This window comes from Fistularia commersonii, chromosome 10 (assembly GCF_037954325.1).
Source record: "Fistularia commersonii isolate RoL2024-O1a breed Wild chromosome 10, RoL_Fcom_v1.0, whole genome shotgun sequence".
Classification (NCBI taxonomy): Eukaryota; Metazoa; Chordata; class Actinopteri; order Syngnathiformes; family Fistulariidae; genus Fistularia; species Fistularia commersonii.
The window spans coordinates 2,436,933-2,462,131 of record NC_141293.1 but is presented as its reverse complement, the minus strand read 5'-3'; the positions used below and the strand labels follow the sequence as shown (position 1 = coordinate 2,462,131).

At 38.0% G+C, this 25,199-nt stretch overlaps 1 protein-coding gene and 2 pseudogenes across 1 annotated transcript in view; all 3 read left to right on the top strand.

Annotated features, from left to right (window-relative positions):
* The first annotated feature begins 39 nt into the window (after positions 1 to 39).
* LOC147230074 (Ig heavy chain V region 914 pseudogene) lies at positions 40 to 488 on the top strand (annotated as a pseudogene).
* A 1,053-nt stretch (positions 489 to 1,541) lies between these two features.
* The window catches only part of LOC147230072 (uncharacterized), a 49,799-nt gene continuing 26,141 nt past the window's right edge, over positions 1,542 to 25,199 (top strand). The window contains exons 1-2 of the mRNA XM_086154384.1: positions 1,542 to 1,599; positions 10,420 to 10,725. Of these exons, the coding sequence (XP_086010510.1) occupies positions 1,557 to 1,599; positions 10,420 to 10,725 (349 nt within the window). The 5' untranslated portion in view covers positions 1,542 to 1,556. The remainder of the gene's footprint in view (positions 1,600 to 10,419; positions 10,726 to 25,199) is intronic.
* On the top strand, positions 15,403 to 15,848 carry LOC147230073 (Ig heavy chain V region 5A pseudogene; annotated as a pseudogene).

The following is a 25,199-nucleotide window of genomic DNA, read 5'->3' as shown; positions in this document are numbered from 1 at the left end:
GAGAAGAGAAGTTCCCCTCAGGTCCTCTTCAGTAGCACCATGTTGTCTGTATCTCTGCTGCTGCTGCTGCTGCTGCTGACTGCTGGATCCTGTGAGTATCACTGAGGCAGAGACACTGACAGTACCATCACGGCACACTGACTCTTATTCCTTCTACATTCAACATGGTTTCCTCCACAGGTGTCAAGGGTGAACAGTTGACACAGCCAGCCTCTGTGACTGTGCAGCCTGGTCGACCTCTGACCATCACCTGTCAGGTCTCCTATTCTGTTAGCACCTACTACACAGCTTGGATCAGACAACCTGCAGGGAAAGGACTGGAGTGGATTGTCAGTGGTCGTCGTGGAGACCCAACATACTGGAAAGATTCACTGAAGAACCAGTTCAATATTGAAGTCGATTCTTCCAGAAACATTGTGACTTTAAAAGGACAGAACCTGCAGCCTGCAGACAGTGCAGTGTATTACTGTGCCAGACACCCACAATAACACAAACCACCTGCAGAGCTGAACAAAAACCCCTCTTGTAACATCTTAATCCACCAGAGGAGGAGCTCTCAGACCATTTCAGAACACTTTCATATGATGAGAAAAATCTCTTTTTGAACACAGTCCACAGTGACAGACAGCGGCGTTGGCTTTAGGGTTGGACCTTCTAAATTCTCAATTGTTTTAAATGCTGGAGGGATTTTATTCTTTCTTGGCAAATTCAAGGTCTTTCTCAGTTAAACACAGTTAAATACAAATACATACATTTCCAATCTCCTTTAGTTAATTTTCTTTTGTGCTGATACAAACATGAGCTATAAAAATCTATTTTTCATCAATCCTGAAATAATTGTTTGCCTTTGGTTCTTACTGTTATTTTCAACATTTTGTGGAAATAGAAAAGTACGCTCCTCTCCAAGTTATTCTAAGTGACTCTACTGGTAAAAAAAAAAAAAAATGTTTTTTTTTTTTTGTCAGAATGTTAAATCTTGATAAAACTACTTTTTACCCAGATTCCAAATTCTGACAAAAATGAATTCAAAGAAGTGTTGACATTTTTTCATTCTGTCAGACAAATGAAATATATCTCATCAAATGTACATTCAACATTTAAAATTGAATGAATTCCAATTATTTAAAGCTTTACGATTTGCACAACTTGCAGAATTTTGAAACTAGAAACGAGAATGATGTTTTCACGTGTGTTGTTTTTATATTTTCGGTTCCTTAACATCTGTTGAGCCTTTCCGCTCTGGTGCAACATTTTGTTTTAATTTGCATCAAATAACTGAGAAACCAAATGTTAATTCCTAAAAATCTTCAAAAGCTTATGATCTGAACTAAATGTCAGGCTTAAATAAGAAAGAAGAGTTTGTTTCCATGTGAGATTTCAGCTTTGTTTTCCTTCTGTCTCCGTTATATAACCGTCCAGAAACAAAGTCTCGGGTGAATAAGCAAAGGAAAATCAAACAAATCGATTATTCATGTTGAAAATGCAAATGAATGTCAGTCATAAGGAGGTGGAGTTTGCGTGTCGGCGAGAAGACGGGAGAGTCGCATCGGTCCACCATGTTCTCTGTCGTGCCGATGCTGCTGCTGACCGCCGGATCCTGTGAGGAACTTTCCCTCCGATCGACCGCTCGGAAACACCGTCGTCAGACGGCTGTAATAATGTTGTGGTGTTTCCACAGGTGTGAACGGTCTGGATCTCATTCAGTCAGACTCAGTCGTCGTGCAGCCCGGACAGTCTGTCGCCATCACCTGTCAGCTCTCTGGTTATTCCGTCACCGACGACAACTATGCGACCGGTTGGGTCAGACAGGGTGAAGGAAAACCCATGGACTGGATTTCTCATATGTGGGGGGGAGGGGATTTTTACCAAAATGATGTTTTGAAGAACAAGTTCAGCTACAGTCGAGACACTTCTGCCGGAACGGTGACACTTAAAGGACAGAACCTGCAGCCTGCAGACAGTGCAGTGTATTACTGCGTACGACGTCCCACAATAACACAAACCACGTGCAGAGCTGAACAAAAACCCCTCTTGTAACATCTTAATCCACCAGAGGAGGAGCTCTCAGACCAGGGCTGAGTCCATCTTCACTCTTTTGGTGAAGGATAAGAAACTTTATTGATCCCCAGAGGGGATATCCCTTTGTCACAGCAGCGTAACAGTCATAATGTCAACAAAAAGGAGAAAAATAGGAATATAGATAGAAAGACTGAAGACAGCAAGACATCGACGAGTAAATAGACATCAGACAACAACAGCGACAACATCAAGGATAACAACGGGCAACATCAAGGAAAAAAGAGGCTGAAAAATACACAACCAGAACTAAACAATATAATTAGAGTGACAAAAATAAATAGCAATGAATAAAATAAAGAAATAAAAATAAGCAGGATGTGTGCGGGCCGGACCATAGACTGGTAGAAGTGTTGAGGAGCTACAGATGTCAAACGACCTCAGTCTCCCAAGGAAGAACATCCTGGTCTGACCCTTCCTGTCAGTGACGTGCGGTGAGGTTCAGTACATGCATACACACATACATACATACAAACATACACAAAAACAAATAAACATACATACATAAATATACATTTATATGTGTGTATATATGTGTAGTTATGTATATGTCATTGTATTTCTTTGTATACGTATGTATGCATATGTGCATCTATGTATGTATGTATGTATGTGTGTGGATGAGTATAAGTATGTTTGTATGTAAGTATGTGCATAAGTATGTATGTATGAATATATGTAGGTGCATATGTACATATATGAATGTGTACATGTATGTATATATATGCATTTATGTATGTATGTGTGTATGTCTTAGTATATGTAAGTACATATGCGTGTATCTGTGTTTGTATGTGTGTGTGTATGTATATGTATAAGTACGTTTGTGTGTATGAATGTAAGTACATGCATAAGTATGTATATGTGTTTTCATGAGTGTATATATGTATGCATGTATGTATGTAGAAATGTTTGTAAATATATTTGAATGTGTGTAGAAATGTAAATATAAGCATAAGTAGTTTCATAATTACCTATATGTATGTATACAGGTATATAGAGGTATATGTGTATGTATATGTATAAGTGTATGCGTGTATGTATGTATGTATGTGTGTTTGTGTGTCTGTGTGTGTGTATAAGTACATTTGTATGTATGTATGTATTGAAATGCCTATGTATGTTTGTATGTATATAGAACTGTAGTTCAATATGTATGTATAAATGTAAGTAGATGTATAAATACTTATATATTTATGTATGAATGTATGTATTTATGTATGTAAGTATGTGCATAAGTATGTATGGGTGTAAGTATGTATGAATGTATGTCGGTGCATATGTACATATATGAATGTGTACATGTATGCGTATATATATATATGTATACATATATATGCATATATAAAAGCGTCTGCCAAATGTAATGTAATGATGTTGGTGGTTTGATCTTTCCAGAAACAATTTGCAAAGTCCAGATGCATCTTAGTCTCTAAGCTACAGGTAAGAAATCTTTGAAATTTGGATAGACTCCTATCAAACCAATATATCAACAATTTAGTGTTTTATAAAGTTCTCAAACATTTTTACACATTTGATTGGATTGTTTTCTTGATCAGGACACCTTCTCCATCTTCACACAGCATCTTTGATTCTTCCTTATACTTTTTATCGACCATTTTAGGATTTTTTTTTTTTTTTACAATTTTCCCACTAATACCCGTCTTTCACTGGATATTTTTATTTTCTTTTCTTCAAAGTTTTTAATTCAAAATCAATACCAAAGCTTGCTGACGTGTACTTCTCTATCATATTTCAGCCACACACTCAAACTATCTGTGCATTAGTTCATCTGCTCTTTTGCTGATAGAGACAACGTGTGTGTGTGTGTGTGTGTGTGTGTGTGTGTGTGTGTGTGTGTGTGTGTGTGTGTGTGTGTGTGTGTGTGTGTGTGCGCAGCTCCTTCCACCTCAGTCTTTCACCAGTGAGTGTGATGGAGCAGGAGAATGATTTCAGCTGGGGTGCAATGCACACCTGCGGATCATGAGGCCTCGTCAGGCTGAGCTTAAGGAGGAGCTCGCTGCCGCCCCTTCAGGGATAGATGCTTGTCTTGAGTGGGTACTGCCACACAGACCCCTCTCTTGGAGTCCACCTTGCCCTTCCTGGTGGATCTTCATCCCCAAAGTAAGAGCCGTTTTTTGTGCCCGAGTCCTGAATTTGCCTCCTTTCCCACAAACCTGGCTCCTCCTTTGTCGGCGTATGCTAGCCGGTTTCCTGGCTCCTGCACTGCCATCCAGTCATTCCCCTTGCAAAATAAACCCCCTTAAAGCACTTTACTTCCTGAGTGTCTTTGTGTTTAGTTCAGCCATCACTTCTTGAGTCCATGACACTTTCTGTTTATGACTAGTTTCAGTAAATGTTCTCCTTTCTGACTTCTGGTTGCAGCACTAACAAGGTGCAGATAGCCATAAGTTAATGAATACTTGAATGAATTGAGTAAACTTTTTTTGAAAACAAATACTAGTGATGCATGTCTAAATGAGAAATAGGATTTAAAATTATTTCATGTTTGTTGAATGAAAGTAGTGAACACTAGACTGCAAAAGAAGTCCGCATTCGTGAACAGCAGTATGGCTTCATGCCAAGAAAGAGTACAACAGATGCAGTATTTTCTTTGAAAATGCTAATAGGAAGTACAGAAAAGGCCAGAGAGAGCTGACTTGTGTTTTTGTAGACCAAGAAAAAGCATAGGACAGGGTGCCAAGAGAGGAACTATGGAATTGTATGAGGAAATCTGGAGTGGCAGAAAAGTATGTTAGACTGGTGCAGGACATGTATGCTAACTGTGAGACACTGGTACGGTGTGCTGTAGGGGAAATGAGAAGTTCAAAGTGGAGGTGTGACTCCATCAGGGATCAGCTCTGAGCCCCTTCTTGTTTGCAGTGTTGATGCACGGTCTGACAGATGAGGTTGGAAAAAAATCTCCATGGACCATGAGGTTTGACATTGTGATCTGTTGTGAGAGCAGGGAACAGATTCAGGTCAAGATCAAGAAGCTGGAGGATTTCAGGTACTTGTGGTCAACAGTCCAGAGCAACGGAGAGTGTGGAAAAGAGGTGAAGAGACGGGTCCAAGCAGGTTGGAATGGGTGGAGAAAAGTGTCAGGGGTACGAAGAGATAGAAGACTTTCAGCCAGAATGAAAGGAAAGGTGTACAAGACAGTGGTGAGACCAGCGATGATGTTTGGACTAGAAACTGTTACAATGACCAAAAGACAGCAGGCAGAACTAGAGGTTGCAGAGATGAGGACGCTAAGGCTCTCTTTGGGAGTGACCAGGATGGAGAGGATCAGACATGAGTATCAGAGGAACATCATGTAAGATATTTTGGAGAGAAGGTCAGAGAAGCCAGACTGAGATGGTTGGGTCATGGACAGAGAAGAGATAGTGAATATATTGGTAGACGGATGCTGGAATTGGAGCTGCCAGGCAAGAGGTCTGGAGGACGACACAAAGAGAAGGTTTATGGACGTAGTGAGAGAGGAGGATAGAGAGAATAGGGTTACATGGAGTAGGTTGATTCGCTGTGAAGACCCCTGAAGGGAAAAGCTGAAAGAAGATGATCTTAAGTCTGATTGCAATTGAAGGTGTTCATTTTCTATTGGGTTAATTAAGATACTTCATGTAACTTTCCTGTGGTAAACTCGAGTTACCATAGTTGTAATAACCTGCGAGTAGGAAGGTAATACTGACACTGGATTTCTTTACACTAAAATAGGTCTGTATTGATTTAAAAGAAAGAAGGACTAGTAAAAGCAAAATAACTTACCGCTTAAACATTTAAAAGTAGGAACTGACTAAGAAGCTATGATGGAGAAAGACTGGAAACAGAATTTAAATAGAGCTCAAATCAGAAACTGAAAATAAATAAGTTTAAATCAGGGGTGTCAAACATGCGGCCCGCAAAGGGGTTCGATCAGGCCCGCAGGATACCTTTGAAAGTGAAAAAATGCATAAAAGACAAGGATTTTTAATTTTTTAAATTAAATGCAATTCAAAAATGTTCCGCTAGGGGGCGCACTATTTTGGTCAGAGTAGACGGTAAAACTGCGTCACTGAGACAGACCAATCAGCAGACGTTATCAATGCACCACCTGCTGCTTGTTATGACGTTTTTTTCTACCCTGTTCTCCACCTCCCCGCTACGCCCTCATTAGCCAAAATGTCGTTATCAAAATTGAGAAATTTAGTTAAAGAGTGTAGAATTTTCAAAGACAAACGGACTACTTCCTATTTATTTACGGAGACGCACGGGAAACCTTCGTGCTCGGCGTGTTTGAAACAAGTTTCGGTATTTAAGGAATATAATATTCGGCGCCACTACGAGAATCAGAGTGAAAAATATGACAGCTTGCAAAGAAACAGAAGAGATAAGATCAACCAATTACTGGCAGGTCTGAGGAAACAGCGTCCACTTTCACCCAGAGCTGAGAAATCAGTGATGCAGCGGTAAAAGCCAGCTAGCTAATTGCTAGCGAATATGTGCAATTTAATTTTAGTCACCAGCTTCACTACAAACTAGTATGTTGGAATTCTACTGTTCATGCAACTCCATGCATTTTCAGTATGTATTGTATGTGTATTTATGTTTCATGGATGAAGTTTACACATTTACAGGACAGGTGAATACTTTCTTCCTTACTCATTGAATAGCACCCTTTTTAGTTTGTCAGGTGAAGGCAGGGATTCAATTTAGATTTTATATGCACATGTGTAAATGGTTATAAGTCTCATTTAATCTTTAAAGTGCATTACTATATTTTTCAATACTAATTACTTGTTAAAGTTTTGTGCCTTTGTACGATCAGTGGGATCACATGATCACATGATTGCAATGCAAACATGTGAATGATCGAAGTAAATTTCACTTTTGTCGAAGGAAATATGAGGTGTTTCATGAAATGTTTTGTAAAGGGATTGTTCATGAAATTCCAAGATTTTCCTAATGTTCTTGTACTTCTTTACACCAAAACAGAGGAAAGATATGATATTTTGGTTATTTATTGCTGAGTATGCCATTATTTTAACGGTCCGGCCCACTTGACATCTACCTTGGCCGTATGTGAGAAATGAGTTTGACACCCCTGGTTTAAATCAATGGAAGAAAAAAAATCATTTGTTTCTTTAAGGGAACCAGGGGTTGAAAGTGAGACTCATTTATATGTCTATTCATTTGGTTTTGTGTAGTTAATGTTAGCTTTGTAAATGTCTACATGGTACCTAATTGCAATTACTTTTTCTACCTATTTAAATTATTTAGAAACAAGCTGGCATTTAAACTGAATATTGGTGTGTGGTTTCTCTTTATCTTTAACACATTAAGTGCTCTTCCTCCAAATCCAGCCCTGGTCCAAACCCACATTGTATTTGTAGTAAGTGCTCTATTTGACTCCTTTGTTTATAGTCAGCATGTTTTGTTTGTATGCAAAGTGTCCCTCCTTACTGACCGATATAAACATGGGGCGTCTTGAAAAAGTCAGGAGAAGAGAAGTTCCCCTCAGGTCCTCTTCAGTAGCACCATGTTGTCTGTATCTCTGCTGCTGCTGCTGCTGCTGACTGCTGGATCCTGTGAGTATCACTGAGGCAGAGACACTGACAGTACCATCACGGCACACTGACTCTTATTCCTTCTACATTCAACATGGTTTCCTCCACAGGTGTCAAGGGTGAACAGTTGACACAGCCAGCCTCTGTGACTGTGCAGTCTGGTCGACCTCTGACCATCACCTGTCAGGTCTCCTATTCTGTTAGCAGCTACTGGACAGCTTGGATCAGACAACCTGCAGGGAAAGGACTGGAGTGGATTGTCAGTGGTGCTGGATCCACCACACACTGGAAAGATTCACTGAAGAACAAGTTCAGCATTGAATTCGATTCTTCCAGAGACATTGTGACCTTAAAAGGACAGAACCTGCAGCCTGCAGACAGTGCAGTGTATTACTGTGCCAGAGACCCACAATAACACAAACCACCTGCAGAGCTGAACAAAAACCCGTCTTGTAACATCTTAATCCACCAGAGGAGGAGCTCTCAGACCATTTCAGAACGCTTTCATATGATGAGAAAAATCTCTTTTTGAACACAGTCCACAGTGACAGACAGCGGCGTTGGCTTTAGGGTTGGACCTTCTAAATTCTCAATTGTTTCAAAGGTTGGAGGGATTTTACTCTTTCTTGGCAAATTCAAATTCAAGTTCTTTCTCAGTTTAACACAGTTACATACAAATACATACATTTCCAATCTCCTTTAGTTAATTTTCTTTTGTGCTGATACAAACATGAGCTATAAAAATCTATTTTTCATCAATCCTGAAATAATTGTTTGCCTTTGGTTCTTACTGTGATTTTCAACATTTTGTGGAAATAGAAAAGTACGCTCCTCTCCAAGTTATTCTAAGTGACTCTACAAGTAAAAAAAAAAAAAAAAAATCTTTTTTTTTTTTTTTGTCAGAATGTTAAATTTTGATAAAACTACTTTTTAACCAGATTCCACATTCTGACAAAAATGAATTCAAAGAAGTGTTGAAATTTTTTCATTCTGTCAGACAAATGAAATATATCTCATCAAATGTACATTCAACATTTAAAATTGAATGAATTACAATTATTTAAAGCTCTACGATTTGCACAACTTGCAGAATTTTGAAACTAGAAACGAGAATGATGTTTTCACGCATGTTGTTTTTATATTTTCGGTTCCTTAACATCTGTTGAGCCTTTCCGCTCTGGTGCAACATTTGTTTTAATTTGCATCAAATAACTGAGAAACCAAATGTTAATTCCTAAAAATCTTCAAAAGCTTATGATCTGAACTAAATGTCAGGCTTAAATCAGAAAGAAGAGTTTGTTTCCATGTGAGATTTCAGCTTTGTTTTCCTTCTGTCTCCGTTATATAACCGCCCAGAAACAAAGTCTCGGGTGAATAAGCAAAGGAAAATCAAACAAATCGATTATTCATGTTGAAAATGCAAATGAATGTCAGTCATAAGGAGGTGGAGTTTGCGTGTCGGCGAGAAGACGGGAGAGTCGCATCGGTCCACCATGTTCTCTGTCGTGCCGATGTTGCCGCTGACCGCCGGATCCTGTGAGGAACTTTCCCTCCGATCGACCGCTCGGAAACACCGTCGTCAGACGGCCGTAATAATGTTGTGGTGTTTCCACAGGTGTGAACGGTCTGGATCTCATTCAGTCAGACTCAGTCGTCGTGCAGCCCGGACAGTCTGTCGCCATCACCTGTCAGCTCTCTGGTTATTCCGTCACCGACGACAACTATGCGACCGGTTGGGTCAGACAGGGTGAAGGAAAACCCATGGACTGGATTTCTCATATGTGGGGGGGAGGGGGTTTTTACCAAAATGATGTTTTGAAGAACAAGTTCAGCTACAGTCGAGACACTTCTGCCGGAACGGTGACACTTAAAGGACAGAACCTGCAGCCTGGAGACACAGCAGTGTATTACTGCGTACGACGTCCCACGACAACACACACCACAGGAAGCCCTGCACAAATACTGAAGTAGCTGCACACATACAGGATGTGTGTGTGGAATATAGTTATTCATGCACTTACTACTTTTTAATGAGCACCAGGAAGCACTTTCAAATGTTTATTTAGGAGTGGATGAGCATGTCAACAGTGGCAACAGACAAATCCAGATACAAATATTCCTTCATAAACGCATTTCGTCTCCGTCCATCTATACATGAGTTTCCCAGATCCATTTCATGAACCCATCGGAGGCGATCGATGCAAACTTTTCCTTCTTGAAAAGCACATCAGCCCATCTAATGTGTCAGAAAAACACTTTGATATTCACTTTAGAAAAGTCCTTTATCTTCTGTTAAATTCTTGTGGAGGGAACATTGGATTCTATCAAAGTTTGAAACAAAAAAAACAGGCTGGTGTGTGAAGTGAGATTTGTACAAAGGGATCTTGCGTCCGCTCGTGCACGGATCTTAAAACAAGTAGTATCGATCACGATTGTATGAATGAAATCATCAAATTATGAGATCCGAGTGTGTCGACGTGAAGACAAAACCACCGGCGTCAATTTTCAAATCATCGTTCGGCAAATTCGACCTGTGTTAAAGGTCAGTGTTTTGCTATGCAAATCGAACTTACCGCCATTCAGCAATAAAACGTTGCCTTCCTGTTGTCGGCTGCAGGAGAAGGAGAGAAGTTCCCCTCAGGTCCTCTTCAGTAGCACCATGTTGTCTGTATCTCTGCTGCTGCTGCTGCTGCTGACTGCTGGATCCTGTGAGTATCACTGAGGCAGAGACACTGACAGTACCATCACGGCACACTGACTCTTATTCCTTCTACATTCAACATGGTTTCCTCCACAGGTGTCAAGGGTGAACAGTTGACACAGCCAGCCTCTGTGACTGTGCAGCCTGGTCAACCTCTGACCATCACCTGTCAGGTCTCCTATTCTGTTAGCGACTACTACACATCTTGGATCAGACAACCTGCAGGGAAAGGACTGGAGTGGATTGTCAGTGGTGCTCTTGGATCCACAACATACTGGAAAGATTCACTGAAGAACCAGTTCAATATTGAATTCAATTCTTCCAGTAACATTGTGACTTTAAAAGGACAGAACCTGCAGCCTGCAGACAGTGCAGTGTATTACTGTGCCAGAGACTCACAATAACACAAACCACCTGCAGAGCTGAACAAAAACCCCTCTTGTAACATCTTAATCCACCAGAGGAGGAGCTCTCAGACCACTGCTGAGTCTTACTTCACTCTTTTGGTGAAGGATAAGAAACTTTATTGATCCCCATAGGAGATATCCCTTTTTATCACAGCAGCGTAACAGTCATAATGTCAACAAAAAGGAGAAAAATAGGAATATAGATAGAAAGACTGAAGACAGCAAGACATCGACGAGTAAATAGACATCAGACAACAACAGCGACAACATCAAGGATAACAATGGGCAACATCAAGGAAAAAAGAGGCTGAAAAATACACAACCAGAACTAAACAATATAATTAGAGTGACAAAAATAAATAGCAATGAATAAAATAAAGAAATAAAAATAAGCAGGATGTGTGCGGGCCGGACCATAGACTGGTAGAAGTGTTGAGGAGCTACAGATGTCAAAGGACCTCAGTCTCCCAAGGAAGAACATCCTGGTCTGACCCTTCCTGTCAGTGACGTGCGGTGAGGTTCAGTACATGCATACACACATACATACATACAAACATAGACAAAAACAAATAAACATACATACATAAATATACATTTATATGTGTGTATATATGTGTATTTATGTATGTATGATTGTATTTCTTTGTATACGTATGTATGCATTTGTGCATCTATGTATGTATGTATGTATGTGTGTGTGTGTGTATATGTGTTAGTAAGTTTGTATGTAAGTATGTGCATAAGTATGTATGTGTGTATGTATGTATGAATTTATGTAGGTGCATATGTACATATATGAATGTGTACATGTATGTATATACATATATGCATTTATGTATGTATGTTCTAGTATATGTAAGTACATATGTGTGTATCTGTGTTTTTATGTGTGTTTGTGTCTGTATATGTATAAGTACGTTTGTGTGTATGAATGTAAGTACATGCATAAGTATGTATATGTGTATTTATGAGTGTATATATGTATGCATGTATGTATGTAGAAATGTTTGTAAATATGTTTGAATGTGTGTAGAAATGTAAATATAAGCATAAGTAGTTTCATAATTACCTATATGTATGTAAACAGGTATATAGAGGTATATGTGTATGTATATGTATAAGTGTATGCGTGTATGTATGTATGTATGTGTGTTTGTATGTGTGTGTGTATAAGTACATTTGTATGTATGTATGAATTTAAGTGCCTATGTATGTTTGTATGTATATAGAACTGTAGTTCAATATGTATGTATAAATGTAAGTAGGTGCATAAATACTTATATATGTATGTATACATGTATGTATTTATGTATGTAAGTATGTGCATAAGTATGTATGTATGAATGTATGTAGGTGCATTTATATATATATGAATGGGTACATGTATGCGTATATATATATATATATATATATATATGTTATATATCCACACAGCAGCCTTTTTAAACACTATTTATTGATCTTATTGATAAGTGATTGAAAGGAAACCATGAGGAAAGTGTTGATTCAGAATTTGATCCTTAAATCCAGCGTTTGACTGGTCTTTCCATGAGTTATTGTTAAAAAGATGATCTCTCATGGATCTGAAGTGTCCACTGCAGCATGGATCTTCATGAAAGCAGTGAAGATTATGATTCAATGCATGAAATCATCCAATTATTATATACATGTGCGAGTTTTGGCTGCTTTGTTTGGATCCAGCATGTTTTGTTTGTATGCAAAGTGTCCCTCCTTACTGGCCGATATAAACACGGGGCGTCTTGAAAAAGTCAGGAGAAGAGAAGTTCCCCTCAGGTCCTCTTCAGTAGCACCATGTTGTCTGTATCTCTGCTGCTGCTGCTGCTGCTGCTGACTGCTGGATCCTGTGAGTATCACTGAGGCAGAGACACTGACAGTACCATCACGGCACACTGACTCTTATTCCTTCTACATTCAACATGGTTTCCTCCACAGGTGTCAAGGGTGAACAGTTGACACAGCCAGCCTCTGTGACTGTGCAGCCTGGTCGACCTCTGACCATCACCTGTCAGGTCACCTATCCTGTTAGCAGCTGGTACACAGCTTGGATCAGACAACCTGCAGGGAAAGGACTGGAGTATATTGTCAGTGGTCATATTGGGCACACCACACACTGGAAAGATTCTTTGAAGAACCAGTTCAATATTGAATTAGATTCTTCCAGTAACATTGTGACTTTAAAAGGACAGAACCTGCAGCCTGCAGACAGTGCAGTGTATTACTGTGCCAGAGACCCACAATAACACAAACCACCTGCAGAGCTGAACAAAAACCCCTCTTGTAACATCTTAATCCACCAGAGGAGGAGCTCTCAGACCACGGCTGAGTCCAACTTCACTTTTTGGGGAAGGATAAAAAACTTTATTGATCCCCATAGGGGATATCCCTTTGTCACCACAGCAGCATAACAGTCATAATGTCAACAAAAAGGAGAAAAATAGGAATATAGATAGAAAGACTGAAGATGGCAAGACATCGACGAGTAAATAGACATCAGACAACAACAGCGACAACATCAAGGATAACAATGGGCAACATCAAGGAAAAAAGAGGCTGAAAAATACACAACCAGAACTAAACAATATAATTAGAGTGACAAAAATAAATAGCAATGAATAAAATAAAGAAATAAAGATATAAAAATAAGCAGGATGTGTGCGGGCCGGACAGTAAACTGGACTGGACTGTTAACACCAACGCCATCTTCAAGAAGGGTCAGAGCCGCCTGTTCCTCCTCAGATCTTTCAACATCTGCAGGACCATGCTGCAGATGTTCTACCACTCGATGGTGTCCAGCATCATCTTCTACGCTGTTGTGTGCTGGGGCAGCAGGCTCAAGACAGCTGCACTGAACGCCACAGGAGGTCTTTCCTCCCTGAGGCGATCAGACTTTTTAATTCCTCTCCATTCAGCCGCCGGCAACCATAAAAACCTATCTTTAACCTAAAAAAAAAACAAAAACTGTGCAATATTTCATTTCACTGTGCAATATTCAGAACTGTGCAATATTTCATTTCACTGTGCAATATTCAGAACTGTGCAATATTTCATTTCATAACAGCTACACTTCAATTTTTCCTTTTATCATACTATTGTGCACTCCTTACCTCACTTGTTACTAAGACACTTATAGTTTTATCATTGTTTACTGAGACACTTTACAGTTTCACTGAGACACTTTATAGTTTATAGTTTATTTTTATTTCTAATTCTGCCTTTTTCTTTTTATTACTGTTATATTTTGTGTAACTCTGGCACAACAATTTCCTTCGGGATTAATAAAGTTGTTCTTATCTTATCATAGACTGGTAGAAGTGTTGAGGAGCTACAGATGTCAAAGGACCTCAGTCTCCCAAGGAAGAACATCCTGGTCTGACCCTTCCTGTCAGTGACGTGCGGTGAGGTTCAGTACATGCATACACACATACATACATACAAACATATACAAAAACAAATAAACATACATATACATACATTTATATGTGTGTATATATGTGTATTTATGTATGTATGATTGTATTTCTTTGTATACGTATGTATGCATTTGTGCATCTATGTATGTATGTGTGTGTGTATGTGTTATTAAGTTTGTATGTAAGTATGTGCATAAGTATGTATGTGTGTATGTATGTATGAATTTATGTAGGTGCATATGTACATATATGAATGTGTACATGTATGTATATATATATGCATTTATGTATGTATGTGTGTATGTCTTAGTATATGAAAGTACATATGCGTGTATCTGTGTTTGTATGTGTGTGTGTATGTATATGTATAAGTACGTTTGTGTGTATGAATGTAAGTACATGCATAAGTATGTATATGTGTATTTATGAGTGTATATATGTATGCGTGTATGTATGTAGAAATGTTTGTAAATATGTTTGAATGTGTGTAGAAATGTAAATATAAGCATAAGTAGTTTCATAATTACCTATATGTATGTATACAGGTATATAGAGGTATATGTGTATGTATACGTATACGTGTATGCGTGTATGTATGTATGTATGTGTGTTTGTGTGTCTGTGTGTGTGTATAAGTACATTTGTATGTATGTATGAATTTAAGTGCCTATGTATGTTTGTATGTATAGAGAACTGTAGTTCAATATGTATGTATAAATGTAAGTAGGTGCATAAGTATGTATGTGTGTAAGTATGTATGAATGTATGTAGGTGCATTTATATATATATGAATGGATACATGTATGCATATATATATATATATATATATATATACATATATATATGTTATATATCCACACAGTAGCCTTTTTAAACACTATTTATTGATCTTATTGATAAGTGAGTGAAAGGAAACCATGAGGAAAGTGTTGATTCAGAATTTGATCCTTAAATCCAGTGTTTGACTGGTCTTTCCATGAGTTATTGTTGAAGAAGATGATCTCTCATGGATCTGAAGTGTCCACTGCAGCATGGATCTTCATGAAAGCAGTGAAGATTATGATTCAATGCATGAAATCATCCAATTATTATATACATGTGCGAGTTTTGGCTCCTTTGTTTATAGTCAGCATGTTTTGTTTGTATGCAAAGTGTCCCTCCTTACTGGCCGATATAAACATGGGGCGTCTTGAAAAAGTCAGGAGAAGAGAAGTTCCCCTCAGGTCCTCTTCAGTAGCACCATGTTGTCTGTATCTCTGCTGCTGCTGCTGCTGCTGACTGCTGGATCCTGTGAGTATCACTGAGGCAGAGACACTGACAGTACCATCACGGCACACTGACTCTTATTCCTTCTACATTCAACATGGTTTCCTCCACAGGTGTCAAGGGTGTACAGTTGACACAGCCAGCCTCTGTGACTGTGCAGCCTGGTCGACCTCTGACCATCACCTGTCAGGTCTCCTATTCTGTTGGCAGCGACTACACAGCTTGGATCAGACAACCTGCAGGGAAAGGACTGGAGTGGATTGTCAGTGGTCGTCGTGGAGACACAACATACTGGAAAGATTCATTGAAGAACCAGTTCAATATTGAGGTCGATTCTTCCAGTAACATTGTGACTTTAAAAGGACAGAACCTGCAGCCTGCAGACAGTGCAGTGTATTACTGTGCCAGAGACCCACAATAACACAAACCACCTGCAGAGCTGAACAAAAACCCCTCTTGTAACATCTTAATCCACCAGAGGAGGAGCTCTCAGACCACTGCTGAGTCTTACTTCACTCTTTTGGTGAAGGATAAGAAACTTTATTGATCCCCAGAGGGGATATCCCTTTTTATCACAGCAGCGTAACAGTCAGAATGTCAACAAAAAGGAGAAAAATAGGAATATAGATAGAAAGACTGAAGATAGCAAGACATCGACGAGTAAATAGACATCAGACAACAACAGCGACAACATCAAGGATAACAATGGGCAACATCAAGGAAAAAAGAGGCTGAAAAATACACAACCAGAACTAAACAATATAATTAGAGTGACAAAAATAAATAGCAATGAATAAGATAAAGAAATGAAAATAAGCAGGATGTGTGCGGGCCGGACCATAGACTGGTAGAAGTGTTGAGGAGCTACAGATGTCAAACGACCTCAGTCTCCCAAGGAAGAACATCCTGGTCTGACCCTTCCTGTCAGTGACGTGCGGTGAGGTTCAGTACATGCATACACACATACATACATACAAATATATACAAAAACAAATAAACATACATACATAAATATACATTTATATGTGTGTATATATGTGTATTTATGTATGTACGATTGTATTTCTTTGTATACGTATGTATGTATTTGTGCATCAATGTATGTATGTATGTGTGTGTGTGTATGAGTATAAGTATGTTTGTATGTAAGTATGTGCATAAGTATGTATGTATGAATATATATAAGGTGCATATGTACATAGATGAATGTGTACATGTATGTATATATATATGCATTTATTTATGTATGTGTGTATGTCTTAGTATATGAAAGTACATATGCGTGTATCTGTGTTTGTATGTGTGTATGTATGTATATGTATAAGTACGTTTGTGTGTATGAATGTAAGTACATGCATAAGTATGTATATGTGTTTTCATGAGTGTATATATGTATGCATGTATGTATGTAGAAATGTTTGTAAATATGTTTGAATATGTGTAGAAATGTAAATATAAGCATAAGTAGTTTCATAATTACCTATATGTATGTATACAGGTATATAGAGGTATATGTGTATGTATATGTATAAGTGTATGCGTGTATGTATGTATGTATGTATGTATGTATGTATGTGTGTCTGTGTGTCTGTGTGTGTATAAGTACATTTGTATGTATGTATGTATTGAAATGCCTATGTATGTTTGTATGTATATAGAACTGTAGTTCAATATGTATGTATGAATGGAAGTAGATGTATAAATACTTATATATGTATGTATGAATGTATGTATTTATGTATGTAAGTATGTGCATAAGTATGTATGGGTGTAAGTATGTATGAATGTATGTAGGTGCATATGTACATATATGAATGTGTACATGTATGCGTATATAAATATATATATATATATATACATATATATATATATATATATATATATATATATATGCATGTTATTTATAAATGTTTGTAAATATTTTTGAATGTGTGTAGAAATGTAAATATGTGCACAAGTGGATTCATAATTATAATTTTGTATGTATAGGGTATGTACATGTATATATATGTATTAAGGTATGTATTTATGTGTCTAAGTAAGTTTTTAAGTATGTATGCATGTATGTATGTAAGTACAAAGGTATACGTTTATGTATGTAGAAATATATGTAAATATGTTTTTATGTGAAAATGTAAGTATGATGTATGTATATTTATGTATTTTTGTATTTATGTATGTGTGTATGTATACATGTATATATGCATGTATGCTTGTATGTATGTTTGTGTATGTATGTGTATAAGTACGTTTCTATGTATGTATGTATGTATTTTCGTACATTTGTATGTTTGTATGTATATAGAAGTGTAGTTAAATCTGTGTGTATGTATGTATGAAATGGCTGGTGAGGCGCTGACGTCATCAGTCAGATTTACAAACATATGAACCCTACAGAGTAGCTTATTCACCATTTTATTGGCAGCAGATAACGTGTTTTGTTTAAAATATCATATCAACATTCTTTACATATACAAATTGTCGCATAGGAAAAAAGCACATAAAAAAAAAAACGTAATAACTCTTACCTTTACTTATAAATGAAGTACATGCGCCGCTGAGCAGCGCTAAGCGGTTTTCCTTTAGCTTAGCATCGTGGATGCTGATGTTGAGTCTTTGCTGTTCATTCAAAGCCAAATCTATCCTGGACATCCCCAATGTTTTTAGGGCGATTTGACTTTGAATGCGAGCGGCCGAACGCTCATGTTTGATGGTCAGAAGTTGAGAAAAGAATGCAGGAAAAGCAGAAAAGGCGCTTTCTTACTGGACATCCACACAGCAGCCTTTTTAAACATTATTTATTGATCTTATTGATAAGTGAGTGAAAGGAAACCATGAGGAAAGTGTTGATTCAGAATTTGATCCTTAAATCCAGTGTTTGACTGGTCTTTCCATGAGTTATTGTTGAAGAAGATGATATCTCATGGATCTGAAGTGTCCACTGCAGCATGGATCTTCATGAAAGCAGTGAAGATAATGATCTAATGCATGAAATCATCCAATTATTATATACATGTGCGAGTTTTGGCTCCTTTGTTTATAGTCAGCATGTTTTGTTTGTATGCAAAGTGTCCCTCCTTACTGGCCGATATAAACATGGGGCGTCTTGAAAAAGTCAGGAGAAGAGAAGTTCCCCTCAGGTCCTCTTCAGTAGCACCATGTTGTCTGTATCTCTGCTGCTGCTGCTGCTGCTGACTGCTGGATCCTGTGAGTATCACTGAGGCAGAGACACTGACAGTACCATCACGGCACACTGACTCTTATTCCTTCTACATTCAACATGGTTTCCTCCACAGGTGTCAAGGGTTACCAGTTGACACAGCCAGCCTCTGTGACTGTGCAGTCTGGTCGACCTCTGACCATCACCTGTCAGCTCTCCTATTCTGTAAGCAGCTACTGGACAGCTTGGATCAGACAACCTGCAGGGAAAGGACTGGAGTGGATTGTCAGTGGTGCTCGTAGGTCCACAACATACTGGAAAGATTCACTGAAGAACCAGTTCAATATTGAAGTCGATTCTTCCAGTAACATTGTGACTTTAAAAGGACAGAACATGCAGCCTGCAGACAGTGCAGTGTATTACTGTGCCAGTGACCCACAATAACACAAACCACCTGCAGAGCTGAACAAAAACCCCTCTTGTAACATCTTAATCCACCAGAGGAGGAGCTCTCAGACCATTTCAGAACACTTTCATTTGATAAGAAAAAATCTCTTTTTGAATGCAGGCCACAGTGACAGACAGCAGCGTTGGCTTTAGGGTTGGACCTTCTAAATTCTCAATTGTTTTAAAGGCTGGAGGGATTTTATTCTTTCTTGGCAAATTCAAGTTCTTTCCCAGTTAAACACAGTTAAATACAAATAAATACATTTCCAATCTCCTTTAGTTAATTTTCTTTTGTGCTGATACAAACATGAGCTATAAAAATCTATTTTTCATCAATCCTGAAATAACTGTTTGCCTTTGGTTCTTACTGTTATTTTCAACATTTTGTGGAAATAGAAAAGTACGCTCCTCTCCAAGTTATTCTAAGTGACTCAACTGGTAAAAAAAAAAAAACTGTTTTTTTTTTTTTTTGTCAGAATGTTAAATCTTGATAAAACTACTTTTTACCCAGATTCCACATTCTGACAAAAATGAATTCAAAGAAGTGTTGACATTTTTTCATTCTGATTTGTGATTGGGTATTTTTCTCGATCAGGTCACCTGCTCTATTTCACACAGCTTCTTTCCTTCTTCCCATTATTTCAATGGGAAATAAATGAACATTGTGGTGTGCAAACAGAAAAGTGAGCTCCTCTTGTAGTGAACTCACAAGTCACTAGTAAGTAGCTTCATGGTAACAGTGCCAAGGCTTTTCCTGCGATCTCACCTGTCATGATTACTGATATAGACTTGATGATAGCAGAGAAATGAATGGTTCATTGTGGGTGTTTATCTGGGAGAGACTCCCTCCAAGCATGTGAGAGGCAAAGTGGGAAAAGACAAAAAGATGAATTTGTTCGACGTGTCAGACGTTGACTAAAAAAAGAGTCGCGTTTGAATCCAGAGGAGGAGCTCTCAGACCATTTCAGAACTGTTTCTTATGATAAGAAAAATCTCTTTTTGAATGCAGTCCACAGTGATAAATATTGATTTCTTAGAGTTTGGACTTTCTAATGTCCAGATGATGTGACTGCGCTGATGCTTGAGCTGCCCCAGATCAGGTTAGACACCAAGTTAGGCTATGCAGTGTGTGTTGTGTGTGTACGTTTGTGTACGACTTTGTCAAAAAAACAAAACAAAAAACTCACTAACCCAAGCTTACTGTTCTGTATATTTCCTGTGTATCTTGTATTTGCAAGATTTATTTGCAGTCCTTATGTTTTCTATTGTAAGTCGCTTTGGATAAAAGCGTCTGCCAAATGTAATGTAATGATGTTGGTGGTTTGATCTTTCCATAAACAATGTGCAAAGTCCAGATGCATCTTAGTCTCTAAGCTACAGGTAAGAAATCTTTGAAATTTGGATAGACTCCTATCAAACCAATATATCAACAATTTAGTGTTTTATAAAGTTCTCAAACATTTTTACACATTTGATTGGATTGTTTTCTTGATCAGGACACCTTCTCCATCTTCACACAGCATCTTTGATTCTTCCTTATACTTTTTATCGACCATTTTAGGATTATTTTTTTTACAATTTTCCTACTAATACCCGTCTTTCACTGGATATTTTTATTTTCTTCAAAGTTTTTAATTCAAAATCAATACCAAAGCTTGCTGACATGTAATTCTCTATCATATTCAGCCACACACTCAAACTATCTGTGCATTAGTTCATCTGGTCTTTTGCTGATAGAGAAAACTAATGTGTGTGTGTGTGTGTGTGTGTGTGTGCAGCTCCTTCCACCTCAGTCTTTCACCAGTGAGTGTGATGGAGCAGGAGAATGATTTCAGCTGGGGTGCAATGCACACCTGCGGATCATGAGGCCTCGTCAGGCTGAGCTTAAGGAGGAGCTCGCTGCCGCCCCTTCAGGGATAGATGCTTGTCTTGAGTGGGTACTGCCACACAGACCCCTCTCTTGGAGTCCACCTTGCCCTTCCTGGTGGATCTTCATCCCCAAAGTAAGAGCCGTTTTTGTTCCCGAGTCCTGAATTTGCCTCTTTTCCCCTCAACCTGGCTCCTTCTTTGCCGGCATATGCTAGCCGGTTTCCTGGCTCCTGCACTGCCATCCATTCATCCCCCTTGCAAAATAAACCCCCTTAAAGCACTTTACTTCCTGAGTGTCTTTGTGTTTAGTTCAGCCATCACTTCTTGAGTCCATGACACTTTCTGTTTATGACTAATTTCAGTAAATGTTCTCCTTTCTGACTTCTGGTTGCAGCACTAACAAGGTGCAGATAGCCATAAGTTCATGAATACTTGAATGAATTGAGTAAACTTTTTTTGAAAACAAATACTAGTGATTTATTTCTAAATGAGAAATAGGATTTAAAATTATTTCATGTTTGTTGAATGAAAGTAGTGAACACTAGACTGCAAAAGAAGTCCGCATTTGTGAACAGCAGTATGGCTTCATGCCAAGAAAGAGTACAACAGATGCAGTATTTTCTTTGAAAATGCTAATAGGAAGTACAGAAAAGGCCAGAGAGAGCTGAATTGTGTTTTTTAGCCCTAGAAAAAGCATAGGACAGGGTGCCAAGAGAGGAACGCTGGAATTGTATGAGGAAATCTGGAGTGGCAGAAAAGTATGTTAGACTGGTGCAGGACATGTATGCTAACTATGAGACATTGGTGCGGTGTACTGTAGGGGAAATGAGAAGTTCAAGGTGGAGGTGAGACTCCATCAGGGATCAGCTCTGAGCCCCTTCTGGTTTGCAGTGTTGATGCACGGTCTGACAGATGAGATTGGACGAGAATCTCCATGGACCATGAGGTTTGACATTGTGATCTGTTGTGAGAGCAGGGAACAGATTCAGGTCAAGATCAAGAAGCTGGAGGATTTCAGGTACTTGTGGTCAACAGTCCAGAGCAACGGAGAGTGTGGAAAAGAGGTGAAGAGACGTGTCCAAGCAGGTTGGAATGGGTGGAGAAAAGTGTCAGGGGTACGAAGAGATAGAAGACTATTGGCCAGAATAAAAGGAAAGGTGTACAAGACAGTGGTGAGACCAGTGATGATGTTTGGACTAGAAACTGTTACAATGACCAAAAGACAGCAGGCAGAACTAGAGGTTGCAGAGATGAGGATGCTAAGGCTCTCTTTGGGATTGACCAGGATGGAGAGGATCAGACATGAGTATCAGAGGAACAACACATCATGTAAGATGTTTTGGACAGAAGGTCAGAGAAGCCAGACTGAGATGGTTCAGTCATGGACAGAGAAGAGATAGTGAATATATTGGTAGACGGATGCTGGAATTGGAGCTGCCAGGCAAGAGGTCTGGAGGACGACACAAAGAGAAGATTTATGGACGTAGTGAGAGAGGAGGATAGAGAGAATAGGGTTACATGGAGTAGGTTGATTCGCTGTGAAGACCCCTGAAGGGAAAAGCTGAAAGAAGATGATCTTAAGTCTGATTGCAATTGAAGGTGTTCATTTTCTATTGGGTTAATTAAGATACTTCATGTAACTTTCCTGTGGTAAACTCGAGTTACCATAGTTGTAATAACCTGCGAGTAGGAAGGTAATACTGACACTGGATTTCTTTACACTAAAATAGGTCTGTATTGATTTAAAAGAAAGAAGGACTAGTAAAAGCAAAATAACTTACCGCTTAAACATTTAAAAGTAGGAACTGACTAAGAAGCTATGATGGAGAAAGACTGGAAACAGAATTTAAATAGAGCTCAAATCAGAAACTGAAAGTAAATAAGTTTAAATCAGGGGTGTCAAACATGCGGCCCGCAAAGGGGTTCGACCAGGCCTGCAGGATACCTTTGAAAGTGAAAAAATGCATAAAAGACAAGGATTTTTAATTTTTTAAATTAAATGCAATTCAAAAATGTTCCGCTAGGGGGCGCACTATTTTGGTCAGAGTAGACGGTAATCTGCGTCACTGAGACGGACCAATCAGCAGACGTTATCAATGCACCACCTGCTGCTTGTTATGACGTTTTTTCTACCCTGTTCTCCACCTCCCCGCTACGCCCTCATTAGCCAAAATGTCGTTATCAAAATATCCACCAATAATCCACCAGAGGAGGAGCTCTCAGACCACAGCTGAGTCTTACTTCACTCTTTTGGTGAAGGATAAGAAACTTTATTGATCCCCACAGGGGATATCCCTTTTTATCACAGCAGCGTAACAGTCATAATGTCAACAAAAAGGAGAAAAATAGGAAAATAGATAGAAAGACTGAAGACAGCAAGACATCGACGAGTAAATAGACATCAGACAACAACAGCGACAACATCAAGGATAACAATGGGCAACATCAAGGAAAAAAGAGGCTGAAAAATACACAACCAGAACTCAACAATATAATTAGAGTGACAAAAATAAATAGCAATGAATAAAATAAAGAAATGAAAATAAGCAGGATGTGTGCGGGCCGGACCATAGACTGGTAGAAGTGTTGAGGAGCTACAGATGTCAAACGACCTCAGTCTCCCAAGGAAGAACATCCTGGTCTGACCCTTCCTGTCAGTGACGTGCGGTGAGGTTCAGTACATGCATACACACATATATACATACAAACATACACAAAAACAAATAAACATACATACATAAATATACATTTATATGTGTGTATATATGTGTATTTATGTATGTATGATTGTATTTCTTTGTATACGTATGTATGCATTTGTGCATCTATGTATGTATGTGTGTGTATAAGTATGTATGTAAGTATGTGCATAAGTATGTATGTATGAATATATATAAGGTGCATATGTACATATATGAATGTGTACATGTATGTATATATATATGCATTTATGTATGTATGTGTGTATGTCTTAGTATATGTAAGTACATATGTGTGTATCTGTGTTTGTATGTGTGTGTGTATGTATATGTATAAGTACGTTTGTGTGTATGAATGTAAGTACATGCATAAGTATGTATATGTGTTTTCATGAGTGTATATATGTATGCATGTATGTATGTAGAAATGTTTTGTTTGAATGTGTGTAGAAATGTAAATATAAGCATAAGTAGTTTCATAATTACCTATATGTATGTATACAGGTATATAGAGGTATATGTGTATGTATATGTATAAGTGTATGCGTGTATGTATGTATGTATGTATGTAAGTATGTTTGTGTGTCTGTGTGTGTGTATAAGTACATTTGTATGTATGTATGTATTGAAATGCCTATGTATGTTTGTATGTATATAGAACTGTAGTTCAATATGTATGTATACATGTAAGTAGATGTATAAATACTTATATATGTATGTATGTATTTATGTATGTAAGTATGTGCATAAGTATGTATGGGTGTAAGTATGTATGAATGTATGTAGGTGCATATGTACATATATGAATGTGTACATGTATGCGTATATATATATACATATATATATGTATATATGTATATATATATATATATGCATGTTATTTATAAATGTTTGTAAATATTTTTGAATGTGTGTAGAAATGTAAATATGTCCACAAGTGGATTCATAATTATAATTTTGTATGTATAGGGTATGTACATGTATATATGTATTAAGGTATGTATTTATGTGTCTAAGTAAGCTTGTAAGTATGTATGCATGTATGTATGTAAGTACAAAGGTATACGTTTATGTATGTAGAAATATATGTAAATATGTTCTTATGTGGAAATGTAAGTATGATGTATGTATATTTATGATTTGTGTATTTATGTATGTGTGTATCTATACATGTATATAAATGCATGTATGTGTTTATGCATGTTTGTGTATGTATGTGTATAAGTACGTTTCTATGTTTGTATGTATGTATTTTCGTACATTTGTATGTTTGTATGTATATAGAAGTGTAGTTAAATCTGTGTGTATGTATGTATGAAATGGCTGGTGAGGCGCTGACGTCATCAGTCAGATTTACAAACATATGAACCCTACAGAGTAGCTTATTCACCATTTTATTGGCAGCAGATAACGTGTTTTGTTTAAAATATCATATCAACATTCTTTACATATACAAACTGTCGCATAGGAAAAAAGCACATAAAAAAAAAAACGTAATAACTCTTACCTTTACTTATAAATGAAGTCCATGCGCCGCTGAGCAGCGCAAAGCGTTTTTCCTTTAGCTTAGCATCGTGGATGCTGATGTTGAGTCTTT